Source organism: Lepisosteus oculatus, chromosome 8, assembly GCF_040954835.1.
Source record: "Lepisosteus oculatus isolate fLepOcu1 chromosome 8, fLepOcu1.hap2, whole genome shotgun sequence".
In the NCBI taxonomy this organism is placed as follows: domain Eukaryota; kingdom Metazoa; phylum Chordata; class Actinopteri; order Semionotiformes; family Lepisosteidae; genus Lepisosteus; species Lepisosteus oculatus.
In genome coordinates this window covers 26,805,885-26,827,579 of record NC_090703.1, presented here as the reverse complement: position 1 = coordinate 26,827,579, position 21,695 = coordinate 26,805,885, and the positions used below count along the sequence as shown (strand labels likewise).

Here is a 21,695-nt window from a genome sequence, read left to right as displayed (position 1 = left end):
GTTAAAACGAGCAATTTTCACAAAGTATATAAACGTACAGTACGGTTATATGGTCAGAAGGAGCACGTAAAAATGTTTCCGAAATAACCACATGTAAGACTTTGATACTATAAATGTTTAGGGAGAAATGGAACACTGGTGTGTATTTTTTAACTACCAATACCAGCATTATACAGTTATACATGTTAATATTGTTTATGACCTTCGGATGTGTTATGCTCCTATTCTTTTTATGCTCAGCTACTAAAATTTCCCTTTAGTTGCAAAATTCCATATAAATATACAATACTAAGCGGATTAAAATGTGCACAGTAAAGAGATTAAATTATTAAATCTTTTCAATACCGGCCAATACACCACGAGTGCCCCTTTTGGTCATTTTGGCCAGCCAATCATGTACTGCAGTACAACACAGCAAACTGTGGGTAATTTTGCGTGGTATGGGGTTATACCATGCATTTTGAATGGCTGCATCTGTATTTATTAAAGTTCTCCGGCTGAGTAATCTCACTGTGTTAAATAGTGCCCCAGTGCTCACTGAAGCTTCACACATTCCGTATGATCAGAACAAAAACCGTGATCACATATGCAGGTGAGTACACTTTCAGCAGGGTTAACAACTTCTTTTTTCAGATTTGTTTTAAAATGTTTAACTGTTAATACAATGGTGAATTAAACTGTGATTGTACTGTTTATCACCTAATTTTATGAGTTATATACATAATGCTGTTGGTTGAGTGTACTGGTACAGGTTCAGTCTCACCATTTTCACTTTGAAAAAAATATGCATTTGTCGATGTTAGTTGTTTTATGACAAATCAGCCTGCTTTACTACTTCATCATCTCTCAGTAGCATTTAACCTCAGGACTGCAGGATCGCAGTATATCTGTGGCTCTTATACAATACCATTGTACAATACTTCATGGCATTAAACAACTTAAGATTGTTGGTCTGATATAGCTCATTCACCACTCATATCTTCATCTCAAGTGACAAGATAAGGGTCATCCAAGAAGAAATCTCTACACGTCTGCACATTTTTATACACCCTAGCCTAATAGTGCCTAAATTTCTGTTCTTTTATATTTCTTGCCATTTATTTTGAGTTTAATTTCCCATAGGTTCATTCTTTTAACAGTAGAAGGCTGGGTTTCTCTACCAAAACAATACAAGTAGGTAGCTTTGTCAGCATGGGTAGGCTACGAGGAACAAGTAAAGGCTTATTCCATGCTGAAAAGAAAAGAGACACAATGGTTCAGCTGTGGAGCCTTCGTCAAGTTTGAGGGTGAGAGGAAACAATGTATGGAAGAACAAAAGCCAGGGGTGGAGAGGAGGCGGGAGCAGGAGAGAAGGAGTGGTCAAGTTAAGAGAAGTCAAGAGAGGTGTGAAGTCAAAACAAAATGAGTCTGTCATTGAGAGAAGGGGAATGAGTTCAGGATCCTAGTAATTTGGGGTTTGGATGTCTTCCTGCAATAAGAGTTGTGAAAACCCTAATGTGAAGACACAGACGAAGGCATGGCTGTTTGAGGTAAAATGGGAAATGTGTTTGGGGAGATCTTTGATCCTCACAGCCTGAAAGATTGCAAAGGAACAAGTTATAGGTTTATTTCATGCTGAAAAGAGAAGAAAGAAAATATAACATTTCGGCCATGGAGCCTCCTTTACACCTGGACTCAGTCCTGTATGAAGAGTAGCAAGATTGAACAATGTATCACTTGTTTTGCAGTCTTTGGTTTGGTTAAGTAACAATCAGCACAATTTTATTCTTAATCTGTGCATGCAAACCCCTTGTTTACAGTTTCATTGCAGTTTTAAATTGCCAGTTTTATCAGACAGCAACCTAGGCCAAGAAGATTTATTTTTTTTATTCTAGAGGATTTCTTTCCTTTCTTGTGATCTCCTTTGGGGGCAGTTGTGAGACAAAATCATTGTGATTAACACAACTATCTGCTTCACTACCGTTTGTGTTTAATACAAACAGAAATGTGGAATTGTCTGTAATATGGCAGGTAGTGCAGTTCTTCTATACAATATACAGATGCAGGCATTCAAAGTTCACAGTACTGTTACTGTACTGCCACTACAGTATAGCTTGTGGGAAATATATTTATTTGTCCTGCATCAAAGTTTAACTCGTTCAGAGCGCCCTACATTACAAACTTCAAGCGTTTCATTTTGTCTATTGCTACAATATCGACAACAATGTAGTTAAAAGAAACATGTCAAAATAACCACAAATGAACAAGTTGAGGGATTTGATAATAATAGTGAAATCATAACAATGACCCCACGTTGCTAATCATGCAAACCCAACTTTACTGTAATTCATTTTTTTCACTCACAGACAAAATAGAACAATGTAGAGTACATAATGTGGTTATGTATTTTTTAGGAACAAATTTGTTTTTGAGCAGGTAGTTGCTCACTTCTACTGCCAAAAAAGCCTGTTTTGGAATCTACATGCTCTCCCCGCATAGTTATCAACAATGAAAATATCTCTGGAATAGGCATCCTGTATAAATGCTAAAGCAGCGGCTATGGAGCAAAAAATTTGACAAGGAAACCAAATGGTTTGACACCTGTGGTGCGTTGAGTGAATATCCTACATTGTGAGCGCATTTGCAAGGCTATTAAAAAAGGTTGATCGAGTAAACAGTCTGGGTGTGGCGAGTTTCGACTGTTTCCTGCCAGTCTTGGGTGAAAGGAAGGTCTTTCATTGGAAGGTTCACCTATTCTACTCGTACATGAGAATATGGGGGAAAAGTGCCCGTGGTCATTTTTTTTCACTCACAGACAAAGTTGTGTTAACACAAACTCTGCTTAACAGATTGGCTTGTAAGAGCAAGGTGACTTTCTGCTATCTGAACCATTTGTTACGGCTTTTAAAGTCATGCAATGTTTGAGTTAGGCAGGAACACGTCATTGTATCTTATTTTTTATTTCATTTTTTAAAATAAATATAAGGCATCCAGCAATCAAATGTCCTGTTTTTTCTTAACACTCGTTTTTCCATACTGTAGTTTGAGTCTTTGTGTAAACTGTAAGTTCATTTTACTTAAAGATTTGAAACACTTTAATTTTGTAAATGCAACACGCATTCCATACAGAAAGAAAATTATGTTTTCTACAGGTGTTAAGCAGAGTAGCAGGTTGCTGACAAAATAGGGCACTTGACTGAGAAAGCTTTAGAGAACCTAACATTTGTATTTTCAACAAATTGTAAATATGACATTTACATTGGTGTTGTTACTAATTTTTTCACTTAAGCGAATGGAGGAGTGTCAGTTGTCAAGGAGAGCTGCCCCGCTCCCTTTCCCCCTTCCCCCCATGGACAGACAGACAAAGCAACTATCCAGCCATTGCAAGCTACTGCAGCAACACAAAAGTAAATTAAAAAGTTACTGTATCAAATTGTCACAATTCACATCCTTGTGAAACAATCATGACGTTCTCATCCAATCAAAGGTTTGAAGTTTATTTTTATTTTGAAACTGTGATCTTGACATGCAGGTGTGAAGTGGAGTTAACAGTTTCAGATTTAAAAGGTAATATCTTTCATGTTGCATTTTTTTTGAATGTTCTTACAAGTGTAAAAGAAGCAATACACAATGTGTCTCCTCTTTAACTCTTCAGTTTACAGAGAAATTCCACCAGAGCCTCACAACATTGTCCAATAATTATCTTCTTGCGTCTAATTTTTAGTTTAGCAGCATTTGCGCAATAAACACAATGTTTAATTGGGATGACATTACCCACGTACATCAGTATATCACTGTACAACACAGGTTTGAGGTGCAGTGTCTGTTAATAAAGCACTTTCTAATACATATAACTACTGCATGATTTCTTTATCCATTTCAGCTAAATGAGGGGAATTTAGCCAGTCAGAATCTCAGCCAACAACAAGCTATAATAATGGACTATTTTTATGTATTTACTATATAAGAAACAAACCAAAAGTAATACTCTGATCGCGCTTTGAACCATTGGGTGCAGTGCTTTGTCAATTACCACTACAAGCACAATGAAAGTTTTTTTAAAAAAAAGAAACGATTGTCAAAATGTTTCTGAAATGTCCACCTGTGATATATATGTTATATGAATATGATTCCATGTTCATATAACAATCAAGTGATATTAAATTACTACATTTATCTTTTTACAATAACAGCAAGTGGTGTTCTTACTTGCTTACTTACTTATTCTTAGAAAAGGATAAAACATTATAACTTTTTATGAAGTACACAATATAAGCTTAATAATGTTAAAACACGCACATTAAAACCAGAACGCACTAAGTTACCAGGTTAAAGACTTTGATGCGTAAAATGTTTATGAATAATTAAATTTATGATGAAGGTGGAAGGTTGTGTACTTTTGTCCAACTGAGCAATCTTGCTTTTTATAAAATATACTGACTTTTTAATGTTTAATGATTAACATGCTGTAATACACAGTTTAAAATTAAATTTAAATTCTTAATTGGAAAAAGATTATCCCTCTGTAGTGACTGGGATTCGAAACCAGGCATTTTCTGGTGACAGCTCAAATGCTGTACATGGGACATTAAGCTTTATTAGCTCCACCCCTTTTACAAGGTTTTATAAGGTGCGGTATAATGTGCCATCACTACCACGTTTTAAGGCAGCATACAACATGCGTTTTGAATGGCTGAATCTGTATGTTATCCGCATTATAAATAGCCCCATTCGTTGACATTCTGTTTATGCCATTAAAGAAGAATTCTGTTTCCGACCTATGACACCTTGTTTTATTGACTTATTGGAAGTTAGCGGTTGGATTGTATCTGCTGAGAATTTTAGGATCTTGTTGGTGGTCAGGCAGTGGTGTATGTTGTTAGGAATATGTTTTAGGAATGTTACAGAGTGTTAGTTCGAATGTAATTGTGTTACTGTGATCTTTATCTTACAAGTACATTTTCTAAACTTGTGTAATAACTATTTTTTGCAAATACACTTTTTATTGTTACTCAGATTGTGTCTGCATGCTTTTATGTTGCTTCCCACTTTCCCCTGGATATAAATATAGTAGGGATGTAACATATTTGGGGCCTGCTCCAGGATTATAATTTTATTAATTTTGTGGAGCCAGGCTGGATGTTTTTTTCTTGATGAGCATGAGCTTGTTTTAGTTTTTAGTGGTCCTTTGAATTACAGGTGCTGTGTATAGGTAATTGATGGTGTGTCCATAATGGCATTCACGTTAGAGGATCTGCGATCGTCTTTTGAGCTGTTTCAGAAATGTCACACAGTAGATATTTGATATTTTATAGATATCAGGTTTCTTAAGTCTCTCAGTTTCCCTAAGGATATCAGAAAATCACCTTCCCTGAGCTCTTTTAAATCTAGAATCAAAACCTTTTTTTAGAAGGGCTTTTATTTAACTAAATTAGAATTTATTAACCCAACTGTATTTCACACCTTTATATGGTGAGATCACAGTGTGCTGGGTGTTTTGTGTTTTGTTTTGATGAGGACCGGGGAACAAAGTGAGATTACTCAACCGGATAATGTCCAAAAACAAGAGTTGGCCTTAAAAAGGGAATATTATCAAACAATTACATTTTCTTAAAAAGACTTTAATTACCAACTGTCACCATACTTTGTACCTTCATATTTTGAAGATGATTCTAATCAATTTATTGTTTAATCCTTTTTAAGTAACTAGGCAATATAATTTCAACCTCTCTGTCGAGCCACAGAGAGCAAAAGTCTTACATTACTACCCTGCACACTGAACACGGGCCTGCCTTCTCCTAGCTATGACCTGATCAGGCTCACTGCAGTGAATCTCCTGTCTCCACTGTCTGTATCAGGCAAACATAGACCACATGCACAAGCTAGCACCCCAGTCACTCTTGCTCAGCTGCTTCAACCTGCATATCACAGGTGAACTACTCACAAAACAAACACTTACATACAAGCCCTATCTCGCTCTATGTGCAAGGAAGTATGTTGTCTACATTTGTAATGCTGGCCCACAGCTGTAGCACATTGAATCATAAACTTCACATGGTTGCGGTCACTTAAAAACCAACTAGAATGCCTCCGGCATTGCTGGAGGGTTTGAGTGCATCATGCCCTAGAATCATTATTTAATTATGATAAACAAGTTATTTTTAAACCTAGCTGCAAAGTTTCATTTTGTAAGTGATCTCCAATGTTTTCTTACAAATGAAAGCAACAAAATGACAAAATCATCATAGCAAAAGGCTTTTTAATGAAACTGTCATAATATGATCATAAATTAAAAAAAATGCAAATTTCAAATTTTCTCCAGCAAAATAAGAAAACTTCACAACAAACCTTATATCTAATGAAAAAAGACAACTGGAGCTTCACAAAGCCGCTTCCCAGTGCAAAATATAACAAAACAATTTATTCCAATGGTTAAAACACTTTTTATCTGATGATGCAGTTCAGCAAAGTTCCAAAATCTGCTGATAATTTATCAGTAACCTAGCAAAACATAATCACAAAAGCAAAAGCTTGCAAAAATACATAAAGTCCTGTGTACTTATCTTGTACGGTGTGAGGAATCATATCCGTACATGAGAGACTGTACTCATCTCCAGGCTTGAAGGAAACTGAGAGATATTGTCTATTGGAGTTGGTATAATTGGTTCAGATTCCTGTCATTCATTATGTTTTCAACCATTCAGAGGGTTAGGGGAAAGGAGTTCCGCAGCGAAGCTCAGATTACATTTTTCTATTGATTGTTGACATAGCAGGTAATGATCAATCAATCAATCTTGTCTTCACAAAAAATATGTAGAGTTCTTATTTACGTTGTTCAATTTTTTCTCTGATTTTTATTAATTAATTGACAAAGTAAAATAACGATTTTACGCCATATTCCAGTTTTTTTATCATAACAGTTGGTCTTTGAGAGAATAGTTAAAGACTTCCCATGTTATTCTTTTTAAAAAAAGCGTTTCTATAGTTAGGATATTAAAAATACCAATAGTTTAAAAGGGAACTGGAATATTTTCTCAGGTAAATATACTGTTAACAGGCCTGCAGTCTAGTAGTTAACATGTGTCTTACTGAACAAATTGGCACCTTGCCTTTTCCCTGGGTAAGATCCACCCACAGAACTACCTGAGGAAGAGAGGGATAAAAAATATATATCAGTATACTCATTTGTGAGCAGTAATGTTTCGACTTTGTCGCAAAGTTAATACATTGAAATGTTAAACAATCTAAAAGCTGTCAATCTGCACTAATTGCAGTATGAACAGACTTATGTTTCCTCTTAAACATATACAGATGCTTAATGAGATCTTCACGTCATTTGTATTTTTCCATCTTCCTTATGAGGCATTAGTTGGCTTTTTATACAATACTTTGACACCCTTCAGAAAATGTGTTAAATAAAAGGCCTGATCCAAGACTCATATACTCTAAACTATTTCCACCAATAAATCAACTTTCATCGTTTCTTAAAAGGCTTTTATGTGGATTTACAGGATTTATGATTAAATTACCAACAGAAATGCTTGCACAAGACACATTTTCTATTTTAAGTGCATTAGTTGTTTATTTAAAAATAACAAAAATGTCAATGGTACTTCTACATTGTCATGTTACCATCTTCAGTTCAAAAAGTATTTAATTGAGATGTCAGATTATGCCACTGAAATGAATAAAGTTCCTATTACACAACTTTTTCAAGCTTCTTAGCTGTAAACTAATAATAGCAGGGTCTGACTAGAGTTCAACACCTTCTTTATATTGTCATAGACAAACATCTGTTATTGGAATTGCTTTTCTTCATTAGTAGAGTTTGTGTAACTGCATCTGGTCAGCCTTCAAATGAATTAATCTCTTTACTGTTACTGGAATAATTTTCTTTTAATTGTTGTCACTTTCAGCTCCTTCATTCCTTTAATTTCTGTTCTCACACAGACAAGTTTTTACTTCTATTTAGCCCCAGTAAACTAACAAAAGGAATTTTATCTTAATTAATATGGAAGGGAAGCGAGAGGAAGTTATAACAAGGTGAGAGAAATATTTTTAATGCTCTCATATAAACAATAGCTCTTTAATGGCATGGCTCCCCATAGTACTACAAAGCCATAGTACTTTAAAGTCCCTTTGGACAGTTTAAATGTTTTAGATTTTGCAGTTCGGATTCTAGTGTGTATTACCTTTTTTACAAAACAAAATGGTGAGGTGAAGCAAACTTTATTAACATGTACTTCAGCAATAGTCTCTTTGGGAATCTTTTACATTTCTAAATCATTCATAATTGCTTTACTTCTGCCTGCATCTACATAATTGCCTATATCTGTACTAAGTCCAAGAATCTTAAAGGATCATTCTTAGTTAATCCATTAAATAAGAAAATCTCCCTGCAAGTGTCAGGGTGGAGGAAAGCCAGGATTACTTCACTGAGGTTAGAAAAAGAAAATCCTTAAATTGTTTTTTTTTTTTAACTATTTTTAGCTCTCTGTTATAATACTAATAATAATACCACCTTTTCTGGATACTCCAATCAAATTACTTTAGAGGTAATGGGGACTCTCCTCCGCCAATGTTTAGCACCCACCCTGGTTGATGAGATACCAAACAAAGTGCACACAATACAGTATAGTCACCACACATCAGCTATCAGTGCGGAGGTGAATAGAGTAATGAAGTCAAATTACTTTCTAAGGAATTAGGACCCATACAGACTGCAGGGTAAGCACTCCCTACTGGTCCCCCTAACACCTCTTCCCACAGCAGCCTTAGATTTCCAAGGAGGTCTGCCATCCATGCACTGGCCAGGGTCATACCTACTTAGCTTCAGTGGGTTGCCAGTTGTGAGGTGCGGGTGATATACTGTAGCTGCTGGTTATAAAGTTGAAGCTTTAGCTATGAAATACTGAAATGGATGGCAAAGCTCAACCACGGACATTAACAATTTCAAACCAATTTTGTAAGGGCTTTAAAATATCAGCCCATAAAAAAAATATCATATGCAAAAAAAAAACTTTTGGATTTTATGAACTAGATCAACATACAGCAGGGAGATTCAACGCTCTACCTCTATATAAGAGCTGATTCCATGCTTGCACTAGAGAAAGAGAAGTCATAGAAACCCAAAGTATATCATATGAGGAGCACCTATAAAAGCTGTTCTCATAAAATTCAAATATTCAAGAAAATGTGACATTGCTGAATTTGAAAAGAACTTTATCAGTTTGACCAGCATTTCTATAAATAAAAACTATGATGTGAGTCGTGCTGTATGTGTCTACACTTTTACAGACCTCCAACAAAGTGTAGAAGACTAAGGGAGGTGAACTCCAAAGAAGGGTTAAGATTCTGACTATGCATGGGAGAGGTTTTCTGTTTGCACCCAAAACAAATGTCTTTCTGCAACTAAAGCCTGTGATTTTTCACAATTGTGTGTTTTATCAAAAAGGGAAAAAACAGATTGCATGATGCCAAATGGAATGTTCCTGTCCTGTTTGTTTGTGTTTTGCAGACTTCTGTAAGCATCTTGTGACTCCTGTGAAGCGTTGTTCTGGACCCTGTGCAGATGGTATAATCCAGAAGTAAGTGAAAAGGGATAACTGATCGAATGATGAGGATCAGGAGGGGTTGACAGACGGGGGGGTGAGGATGGCTAACTGGTGCTCGGGGGGCGTAGCCCGGGTGAAGAAGTCCAAGGAGCCCAGGGGGGAAATCTGGGGCAAAGTCCAAAACGTAATCCAATCGAGACAAGACAAAACAGAGTTAAAAGCTGGAACAAGATCTGGTACAGGGATGGGGAATAAAAACGGTATTACGAGGCCAGGTGCTCTGAACCCCAGACTAAGCTGGGTCAGGAGGCCGATAGGTCCGCGGATGTAGGCCGACTTGATGGTAGATGGGCCTCTGGGCATCCGTCTTCTGATGCAGAGCGAGGAGTAGCGAGAGCAGCAGGCATAAATATGGAGGGGCAGGATAGGGGGCAGGTATACATAATTAGGAAAGTAAGAAAGAGCCGGACCGCCTTTAAGAGAAGGGATTATGATCGTGAGATTTGTGTGCCTTGTGTGTTTCTTTAATATGTTAAAGTCTCACCTACATGCACTGCATTAAAGAAAAAGTGTAACTACAGTTGAGCAAGTATATTTACTTTGTGCTAGGGGAAACCTATAGTATGCTCCCCTTCTGCTGATTAAATAAAAAATTTGACAATCTCCTATCGCGAGTAAAGACTGATTTTTCTTCGATAAATGTAATCAAATTATTGTGTAGAAGTGCTACAGATGTAGCCATTCAAAATGCATGGTACAAATCTGTACAGCATGCAACTACCCACAAGCCACCAAAATGACCGACAGGGGCACTCGTGGTGCATTGGTCGGTAGTGAAAAGATTTAATAATTTAATCTCTTTACTGTGCATGTTTTAATCCGCTTAGTATTGAATATTTATATGGAATTTTACAATGAAAGGGAAATTTTAGTAGCTAAGCATAAAAAGAAGAGAAGCATAATGCGTCTGATGATCATAAACTATATTAATTTAGGAACATAAACATATTATGTAAGTTGTATATGGCTGGTATTGGTAGTTTAACAAAAAAATACACACCAGTATTCCACTTTCTTCCTTAACATTTTAAGCATCAAAGTCTTACATGTGGATATTTCGGAAACGTATTTACGTGCTCTTTCTGACCATATTAAGTTTATATACTTTGTGAAAAGTGATCATGTTTAAACCTTTTCTGCGAATACGCTCATTATCGGAGTAAACAAAAGCATACTTTTAGAATTTGATTAATAGGGAATACAATATGGAATCACGTATGTAAAGAAATTAATAAAGGTATATTCATATATTGTAGCTCAAACAGTAGTATAAGACTTTGTGTACTTCATTTTTAGTGTTTTCCATGTGACTGTGTCTGTGGTGTGATGGCTTAAGTGATTGACTTATAAGCCTGAGGTCTGGTGTTTGAACCCAGCTATTGCCATGAGCCTCCTTTTAACAAATATTTTTTTTGGAAAAGCTAAAATAGGAGATGTTATGGACACTACTGTATATTGACCTTTTTTATATTTCTGTATAATTGTTCAAAGCTAAGTCATTTATTAAAAACAACGAATAATTTGAAGCTGCTACTACTGTCATTATTACTGATAATAAATATTATCGACACAATATTGAATTTGTAGGTCTTTCTAAATATCATAAAACATTCAAAGTTAAGTGATTACCATTTTCCATGAATACTTGTGCTTGTTATCACAATAAAAGAAACTCATACTTTTCAGAATTTAATTATTTAAACAATAAGTCACGAGAGGGTATGCTGTATCGTGGATATAGTCACAGATAAAAGGTGTTGTTAGGCCCAATTCAATGTGGAGGGCCGGCAACCTTTTAACTGTGACTATATCCACGATATAGCACAGGCCTCAAGTGCCTTATTGCTTTCATAAAATGGTCCCCAAATATGAGAGTGCTCTATACACTGAATTTTAATTTTAAAAATTTATTTGACACAAAAATTAAGATGTTTCTCTTAATTTTTGCCTGAGACTATAGTCCCTCATTGCTACGCAAAGCAGAAACACAGCCACAAGTACCATTAGCTAGCAAAGAGGACATTAGCTAGCCAATATGATATATACAAGGGATAAAAGCAATTGGCAAAAAAAGACCTGAGACCAGGAAGAGAACAGAATAAGTTTGTTTTTCTGTTTGAAACGTGTCTTGTCTTTATGAAATTCATATATTGTAAACGTTTAATTAAAAAGAAAAAAACTTACAGCATACACAAAACTTCTAAGCTGATCACGAGGAAGAAAGATCATCTATTTTTCGCGCATAAAAAGTGGTTATTAACTATTGAGACCTGTTTTTATAGCTTTTAAAATCATGCAATGTCTAAGTTAAGCAGGAACACATCATTGTATCTCATTTTTTCTTTCTTTTTCAAAAACTAAAAAAATTGTTTGCCCAGCCTAAGGCGTTTATAATATAAGGGCGTATCTAAAGAAATTAATAACGATATAATTATATTCATATACTGTATGGCGGAATAAACTCAAGAGTAAGTTAATGTGACATGGAAGATGATATTAATAACGTAGCACTTTCAGGCTCACACCCTACCAGCTGGGGAATTGAACCCAGGCCTCCAACATCACTCAATAGGGAAGCAGCCGGTCTAGCTACAGTGAGATCTGGCTTCATCCTTACTGGACCAGGTCCCTCCTATTCATATGAAAGGCAGTGATGTCACTCAGCTGGCAAGCCCTCATCAATAACTCGTTCAGAGCGCTCTACATTACAAACTCCAAGCATTTCATTTTGAGCTGAAGACCCTCACACCTGAAGAAGGCTTCACAGCCGTTGCGTTTTCTCTCTTCTCTTTTACGCATGGAATAAACCTATTACTTGTTCCTTTGCAGACCACGCAGGCAGACGTGGCTACCCACCTGAAGTAGTGGGTATGGAGTATGGAAAAGTTGGAATACTGGTGTGTATTTTTTCTTTAAAATACCAATACCAGTCATATACAGTTTACATAATATGTTTATTTTCCTAAATTAATATAGTTTATGAGCATCTGAAAGGCATGGTGAATCGGAGATTCTTAAAACTTACTTTGTATGATTGGAAACTAATACATGATCGGAACAATGAAATACTGTGGTGTTACTTTTTGTCAATGAAAAAATAAAGTATTTTCATTTACAAAGATGGTCACAAAGTGGACCAGGGTAAAACTTTGAGCTTACAGCTTGTCCAAGGTCATTAATTATTAATACTATTAGTAATATCTTCAGTAAAGACTTTGATGCATAAAATATTTCTGCATAATTAAAATATTTATGGTAAAGGTGGTAGGTTGTGTACTTTTGTCCAACTGAGCAATCTTGGTTTTATCAAATATACCAACTTTTTAATCATTAACATGCTGTAATACAGTTTAAAATTAAAAGTCTAAACAGTATAGAACTTAAATTCTTAATTGGATAAAGATTGTTCCTCAGCAGTGATCAGGATTCAAAACCGGGTGTTTTCTGGTGACAGCTCAAATGTTGTACAGGAGAGGTTAAGCTTTATTAGCTTCACCTGGTGGTTTTAGGCATTATGATGCGACAAGCCCACCGCGTTGTACCACAGTGTACCTAGCTTGTTTTGAATGGCTGCATCTGTGTAAACAAATTAGACTTATAATTTCTATACTCTGAAATTCTCTAATTAGCAATTAGGAAGAGGTGTTTATTTTAAATTAAAAAGATATAAACAAAATTCTAGAGTAACTAGTAATCATATTTTCTGGATATCCTCAACAAATGTGTTACAGATATGTAGTATATCTGTGGCTGTTGTGTTTTGAAAAGCTGTAATACTCACCCTGTCTTTAGTATTCAATGGACAATTATGTAAATTAGTGCCTTAGTTCACTGATTAATAAGTGGACACAACTTTACAGCAACCTGGGAATTCCACATACATCTTGTTGTTGTTGGTATCATTAAGACATTTTTATCTACCCAGAGCAGTCCTGCAGGTTTTCATAACAGTTGTGTGCATTCATGCAAAAGCAAATGAAACAAATGAAGTAAACAGCATTTGTAATGTCATTCACTCTCTGCAATCCCTGTCTCCCAATGCACCTTATTTAATTTAAGGTATTTTAACCACTGCAATGGTTTCTGCCAATACATTGAGTGCTCAACTTCACCTGGTTTATCTGACTACCCTAGTTGGCAGTGATTCGTCGAATATACGTATATATCATGGCGAAAATACGGCTATACATATATATACGTCGCCGCGACGTATAATCAACGTCGAATTGCAACCGTAAAATCGACGACATTAATAAACACATATATAATGTCGAAAGCACATCTTGAACTTGAACTTGAACTTGAACTTTATTGCTATATGTAACCGGTACTGGTACAATGGAATTCTTACTTACAGAAAGTCTCTCGATTGTAAAACAAGTGTAAAAAACAAAACAAGGTGCAAACAGTGCATCAAGACAATGTACAAACAAACAATAGACAATGTGCAAGTAAACATGCAGACAGTTTGAATGTAAACAATACAGACGTGTAAACAATGACTGGAGACGTACAATAAATAAATTACAATGAGGTAGATGGTGATGGTGTAGGTGTGGTCCGAGGGGGATGGCTAAATGTGTTCGCCAGTCTCACTGCTTGTGGATAGAAGCTATTGAAGAATCTAGTGGTAAGTGTCCGTATGCTCTTATATCTCTTGCCTGAGGGCAGTGGGGTGAAGAGCTCATGCCCTGGGTGGTGACTGTCCTCTGTGATGTCCAGAATTCTACCACGGCAGCGGTCCTCATAGAGCTGTTTAATCTCGCTGAGACCGTAGGCGATGATCTTCTGGGCCATATTGACCATTCTCTGCAGTGCCTTTCTTTCTCGCGAAGAGGTGTTGCCATACCACACGGTGATCCCGTTGGTGAGGACGCTCTCGATAGTGCAGCGGTAGAAGTTCACCAACACATGTATTGGCATCCCCCATCGCTTGAGGCACCTCAAGAAATAAAGGCGCTGCTGAGCCTTCTTCATGATAGAGTCAGTGTTCACAGACCAGGTTAGATCTTTAGAGATGTGAATTCCCAAAAACCTAAAGCTGGTGACTGTTTCCACTTCCGTTCCATCAATACTGAGTGGGCTGTGAGTGTGTGGCCTGTGTCTCCTAAAGTCCACTATTAGCTCTTTCGTTTTCTTTATGTTCAAGTCCAGGTTATTGCTATGACACCACCTAAGCAGCTATACAACTTCATCCCTGTAAGTGGACTCGTCATCATCACTGATCAGTCCTATTATAGTGGTGTCATCGGCAAACTTGATGATGCGGTTATTGCTGTGTCTTGCTGTGCAGTCGTGAGTAAATAGGGAGTACAACCTTGGACTCAGACAGCAGCCTTGTGGGGTTCCAGTGCTCAGGGTGAGTGGTGTTGATGTTTTATTGCCTATCCGCACCACCTGTGGTCTCACGATAAGAAAGTCCAGCAGCCAGTTGCAGACAGAGTTGCACAGACCTAATCCCCTGAGCTTTGTCACCAGTTGACAGGGTATGATGGAATTGAATGCTGAACTGTAGTCCACAAACAGCATTCTCACATACGAGTTCTTAGTGTCCAGGTGTTCCAAGGCTGTATGCAGAGCCAGGGAGACAGCATCATCCACTGATCTCTTGTTCTGGTAGGCGAACTGCAGGGGGTCCAGGGACTCTGTGATGGAGGAGTTGATGTGTGACAACACCAGCTTCTCCAGGCATTTCATCACCACAGATGTTAATGCTACGGTAATCATTCAGGCATGTCACTTTTGTCTTTTTGGGGGTTGGAACAATAGTGTTTTTTTTAAAGCAGGTGGGGACCATGGACTGTGACAGGGAGCAGTTAAAGATGTCTGTAAACACTGTGGTCAGCTGGGCTGCACATGTCCTCAGGACGTGAGGTGGTATCCCATCAGGCCCTGCAGCCTTACGGATTTTCACCCTGCTCAGAGTCTTCTGCACGTCCTGCTCTGAGAGTTTCAGAACAAACTCGCCCTGCACGCTTGGGGTCTTCTCAGCAGTGCCCGTGTTCAGAGCATCAAAGCGGGCACAGAAGTGGTTCAGCTCGTCAGGCAGGGATGCGTTGTTCGTGTCAATTTCCTGGCTGCAGCCCTTATCGCCAGTGATTGACTGTAATCCCTGCCACAGCCTCCGGGTGTCAGCGCACTGCATTTCAAGCCGCACTCTGTAGCTCCGTTTGGCGCGTTTTATGGCTTCTTCTAATGCATACCGTGATTTCTTGTACAGCTCTTTGTCCCCCGATTTAAACGCGGTGGATCTATCTTTTATTTTATTGCGAATGTCGTGGTTGAACCACGGTTTCTGATTGGGAAATGACCTAATTTTCATTTCTGGTACACAAACGTCGGTGCAGTATTTAATATAGCTGGTGACCGCGTCCGTATACTCATTTAAATCTGTGTTGGGAGCTCTGAATGCGTCCCAGTCTGTACTAACACAGTGCTGAGGCTTTTTACTGTATATATCGTGTGTGCTGCAACTAGGAGTATACGGCAATCTGCATAGTGTACGAAGCAAATTATTTTCGCAGTAATTAATTTATTTACACGTGTATAATAAATCTAGTAAATATAGTAATAAATATAGTAAATAAATAATAAATTCATTACTGCGAAAATAATTTGCTTCGTACACTTATCAATGTATTATCAATGTTAAATTTCAACCATAATATCGACAACATTAACAAACGCATACGTTGAGAAAATATCTTACCCAGCATATTATCCGGTTATATACCACAATGCATTGCTAGTATTCGTTGGTCACCATTTTGGTCACGTTTTTCAATCGTAGAAGAAATCCGCAAATATCTCAGCAATCCTCTTTTGACGAGTAAGTATAAATAATAATAATAATACTATCTGAATACATACAGATCTTACTTAATATTATTTTGATTAAAATAGTACGTTAATAAGCAAAAAAATGGCACATAAAAATAGTGTGAAGGGGAAGATGACACAAAATCGTTTTGCCGTTTCTCTAATTATTCTTATTCTATATTGTACTTTCAAACTTTGGGTACTCTTTAATTAGGACAGACTTTATTGCTCAACTGCTATGATGCAAACCAAATTGTATACGTTTATTTCAGCTTTGAGCTTAGTAAACCTTAATGGTTTATTTTTTAGATTATAATAAAGAAGATATGAATCATCATTTAATTGGGTAGTAATATTATATAATTTTCTCCTAGCTGCGGTGCTGAAGTCCCACCCTACATCGACAGAAAAATAAATAAAGGAGCACGCAATGGGTTACTTGAAAAATGCACATGCAAGGCAGGGGGCCAGGAGATCTGGACACTGAAAATAACAGGTTTCTGGTTCTAACTGTTAGACAATTAGACAGGGTTTGCAAATGGTGGACAAAAATCGTCTTAACTTCCATTGTAATATTTTTTTCTTGGAAATACAGAAGTTATACATTTTAAAATTTATATTTGAGTCAAAATGTGGTTTTGAGTTAGATAGTGTGTTAATGTAATTAGTTTGTGTTTGTCATTGCTATACTGTATATTGCCATGTTACCAGAATTTGTAGCTGAAGTTTAAGACTAGTTGTGTTTTTTTATGATTATTGCCCATATGTTGATTGTTGATTTAGTCCTCTAAAGTTATCCCTATAATAGACCTCTAACTATATATGTATATTAGTCCTCTAAAGTTATCCGTATAATAGACCTCTAACCATATAAATATAATAGTCCTCTAAAGTTATCCGGAACTCCAACCATATAAGTATAACGAACATATAATCATAGACGTATAATTGACGTATAACAATAGACGTAGATTAGAATTTCATTCTAGACGAATTGCGGACCACATTTATATGTCTAAAATTATGAATTTAATAGACATATATTATATGTCTTTTGCCCACTGGGACAGCACTGTGCTATTGATATCAACCTACAAGAATGCACTGAAGAGGGAAAAAGTGCAAGTGCAGCTGGTTAAGGTCTGGTCAGAAGACAGCACACAGTGTCTGTAGGGCTGTTTTGATTGCACTGGTCTTTCTTTTTCAAATCTTTGCCAGTTTATACAAACTCATAGATCTGGCTTGCAGTTATATATCTTTCTGCAAAGAAATGTTGATTCCTATTTATCCAGTTAAAGTTTTTTCAAATTGTAAACCTTGAGTAAAAAAATAATTGCTTCATAACTGGTTAATGAATATGATAACATCAGTGGGCTGATACTGAGATTATGTGCTGAACAGATCAGTATTATATTTAGTTATATTTTGCCATGCAGTTTGCCTACAGGGCCAAAAGAGGAGCCGAAGATGCTACCCTTACAGTATTGAATCTCTTATATTCTAGAAGGCAACAAGACACATGCCAGTCACAGACACTGAGGACCAAGAATTAGATGATAATTTTCAGAGATTGTGCTACAATTAATTAATTAATTATCATCAAGATTTGAAATTTAAAGAGGTATTAGGCAAGGCTGTCCACTTTCCCCACTCTTAGTTTTATAGGTAATGCAGATAATGGCATTTCATATCAATACAAACCATTTTCAACATATCAATCTATTGGGAACAGAAATTAAAATCTGTTAGCATCAATTAGCTGATGATTCAACTATTTTTTAAGAAATGAGAAGGAGGTTAGAAAGGCTATTGAGGGAATTAATATTTTTCATCTGTTTCAAGTTTATCTCTGGTATTGAGAAGTGTGAAATATTTCTATTAAAATACTGTGATCTTGAAACTATATGTGACATTCCAGTGAAACAAATCATAACGTTTAAAATATACAGATGCAGCCATTCAAAACGAGGTATGGTGCGGTACAAGACGGTGGGCGTGTCGCATCTAATCGCATCATTTCACATCATACCGCATCATACCGCATGCAAATTAGATTATGTTAATAGTATCCAGAATCGCCTTATAAAACTGCCAGGTGGAGTTAATAAAGCTTAACGTCTCCTGTACACCATTTGAGCTGTCACCAGAAAACACCCGGTTTCAAATCCTGATCACTGCTGAGGGACAATCTTTATTCAATTAAGAATTTAAGTTGTATACTCTTTAGACTTTTAAATTTAAATGGTGTATTACAGCATGTTAAACTGTATTATATATTATACAGACCAGTTGGCAGATGTCTTCTAGGACATATTCAATCTCTCCCTAGCTCAGTTTATAGTTCCTTCCTGCTTTAAGAAAACCACCATTGTCCCTGTTCCTAAGAAACCCAGAGTCAGGTGCCTAAATGACTACCGCCCTGTTGCACTCACATCAGTTATCATAAAGTGCTTTGAGCGGCTCAAAGCATACATCACCTCCTCATTGCCTGATTGTGTCGCCAGGCATAACTCAAACTCCATCATTAAGTTTGCGGACAATACAACAGCCATTGGCCTGATCACAGATGGTGAAGATGGTATGGTCCTGCATACAGGAAGGAGGTTGAAACCCTGGCAACATGGTGCCAGGAGAACAACCTCTCTCTGAACATCAGTAAGACTAAGGAGATGATTGTGGACGATAGAAAACACCAGGGAGGAGATCACACACCTATCTACATCAGTGGGACTGCAGTGGAGAGGGTCAGCAGTTTTAAGTTCCTGGGAGTTAACATCTCAGAGGACTTAACCTGGACCCAACACACACACACCGTGGTCAAAACAGCACGGCAGCGTCTATTCTTTCTCCGTAGGTTAAAGAGGTTTGGCATGCCATCACATATTCAGGCCAACTTCTACAGGTGCACTAGAGCATCTTGACTGGTTGCATCACTGCCTGGTATGGGAATTGCTCCACCCGGGATCGCAAAGTACTGCAGAAGGTGGTGAAGTCAGTGCAGCTCATTACCGGCTGTGAGCTACCAAACATCCAGCATATCTACTCAGCTAGATGTATGAAGAAAGCCAGGTCCATTCTCAAGGACCCCAGTCATCCCAGTCACAAACTGTTTTCCCTCCTACCATCCAGTAAATGGTATAAAAGCATTCGGTCCAAGTCCAACAGACTACGGAACAGCTTCTACCTCCAGGCAATAAGACTGCTAAATAGCCAACCTGCAGCTCCTTTAGCAAATCACCTGTGTAATGGCTATATGGACACACAGTTTTCACTGTATTCAGCATAACCGCACTACTACCGTTTCTATTACATCTATTATTATGTAACCTCATTTTCATAACCGCAATTTTGTGATTTTTGTGTTTTTGTGATTCATGTGTTTTCTGTGATTCTTGTGATTTTTGTGAGCTCGCAGAAAAGACATTTCATTGCCAGCAACTACTGTTGCATGCTGTATTGTGCATTTGATAAATAAACTCTGATTTGATTTGACAATAAAAAGTTGGCATATTTTATGAAAGCAAGATTGCTCAGTTGGACAAAAGTACACAACGTACTACCTTTATCATAAATATTTTAATTATGCAGAAATATTTTATGCATCAAAGTCTTTACCGAAGATATTACTAATAGTATTAATAATGAATGACCTTGGACAAGCTGTAAGCTCAAAGTTTTACCCTGGTCCACTTTGTGACCATCTTTGTAAATGAAAAAAAAATATTTTTTTAATTGACAAAAAGTAACACCACAGCATTTTGTTGATCCAATCACGCATTCATTTCCAATCATACAAAGTCTTGAGAATCTCCGATTCACCATGCATTTCACATGCTCATAAAATAGATTAATTTAGGAACATAAACATATTCCTGTATGTAAACTGTACTGTATATGCCTGGTATTGGTAGTTTAAAGAAAAAATACACACCAGTATTCCATTTCACCCTAAACATTTTAAGCATCAAAGTCTTACATGTGGTTCTTTTGGAAACGTATTTATGTGCTCATTGTGACCATATAACTGTACATTTATATACTTTGCGAAGTGATCGTTTTAACCTTTTCTGCGAATATGCTCTTTATCAGAGTAGACAAAACCATACTTTTAGAATTTGATTAATAGGAAATATAATATGGAATCACGTATCTTAAGAAATTAATTACGATATAATTATATTCAGTTACTGTATCACAAACAGTAGTATAAGGCTTTCTATTGATATTTTTATGGCTGTTTCACCAGACTGCTGCATCAGTGTCTCTGTGGTGTGATGGCTTAAATGACTGAGTTGGGTGTTAAAATCCAGCAAACGCTGTGAGTTTTCTTTTAACAAATAAATATTTCTTTGAAAAACTAAAATAGCAAATATTATGGACACTATATTGACATTTTTTATATTTCTAAATATCACAACATGTTCATACTGTATGTCCACAGCGGGACCGCAGGGTGTACGGAACAAACCCACGTGATCCCGAAAGTGCTACATCATTAATACAGTAATATCTTCCATGTCACATTAACAAGTTTAAAAGGAGGAGACACTTTACACTTTAACTCTTCAGTTCACAGAGAAATTTCACCAGAGCCTCACAACATTGTCCAATAATACTCTTCTTGTGTCTAATTTTTTGTTCAGCAGGATTCAAGCAGGATTTCATATAAAAGGCAGCGACGTCACTGCACTGGCAAGCCCAAATCAAAGTTTAACCCATTCAGAGCCTACATTACACTTTTGCATTTCATTTTGACCTGAAGACTCTCACACCTGAAGAAGGCTTCACAGCCGAAACGTTGCTTTTTCTCTCTTCTCTTTTCAGCATGGAATAAACCTATTACTTGTTCCTTTGCAGACTACACAGGCTGAAATAGTGTTGTACAGTGATAATAGACATGGGTAATGTTATCACCATTAAACTATGTGCTTACCGCACAATTCCTGCTAAACTAAAAGTGTGTATTGTCTGTTTAGGGTTCTGTAGCATTCCAGTTTATGTTGTGTTTGTACTTGCAAGAATAGTGATTACAAAAATTAAAATCATACTTGCTTTATACTGTCCAACTGAGCAATCTTGCTTTTATAAGAGATACCAACTTTTTCATGCTTAATGTGTACGATGCTATAATACAGTTTAAAATAATTAAAAGTCTAAACAGTATCAACTTGAATTCTTATCTCTATTAATATATCTATGAAGTGGTATTAAATAAATACAGCTTTTTGGTATAGATCACACTTTTCTAAAATGTATTTAAAAAATAAAAACGATTACAATCTA

The 21,695-nt window shown here is 36.7% G+C and overlaps 1 protein-coding gene across 3 annotated transcripts in view; it reads right to left on the bottom strand.

The window, feature by feature from the left end:
• smoc1 (SPARC related modular calcium binding 1) overlaps positions 1 to 21,695 on the bottom strand; it is a 305,181-nt gene that overhangs the window by 8,254 nt on the left and 275,232 nt on the right. For 2 of the 3 annotated variants that reach the window (XM_069193417.1, XM_069193418.1), the window contains exon 14: positions 6,277 to 7,122. The exons of the other annotated variant lie outside the window; for it this stretch is intronic. In XM_069193417.1, coding sequence (XP_069049518.1) covers positions 7,046 to 7,122 — 77 coding nt within the window. In that variant the 3' untranslated portion in view covers positions 6,277 to 7,045. Of the gene's footprint in view, positions 1 to 6,276; positions 7,123 to 21,695 lie in introns of those variants that run through there. 3 annotated transcript variants of the gene reach the window in all.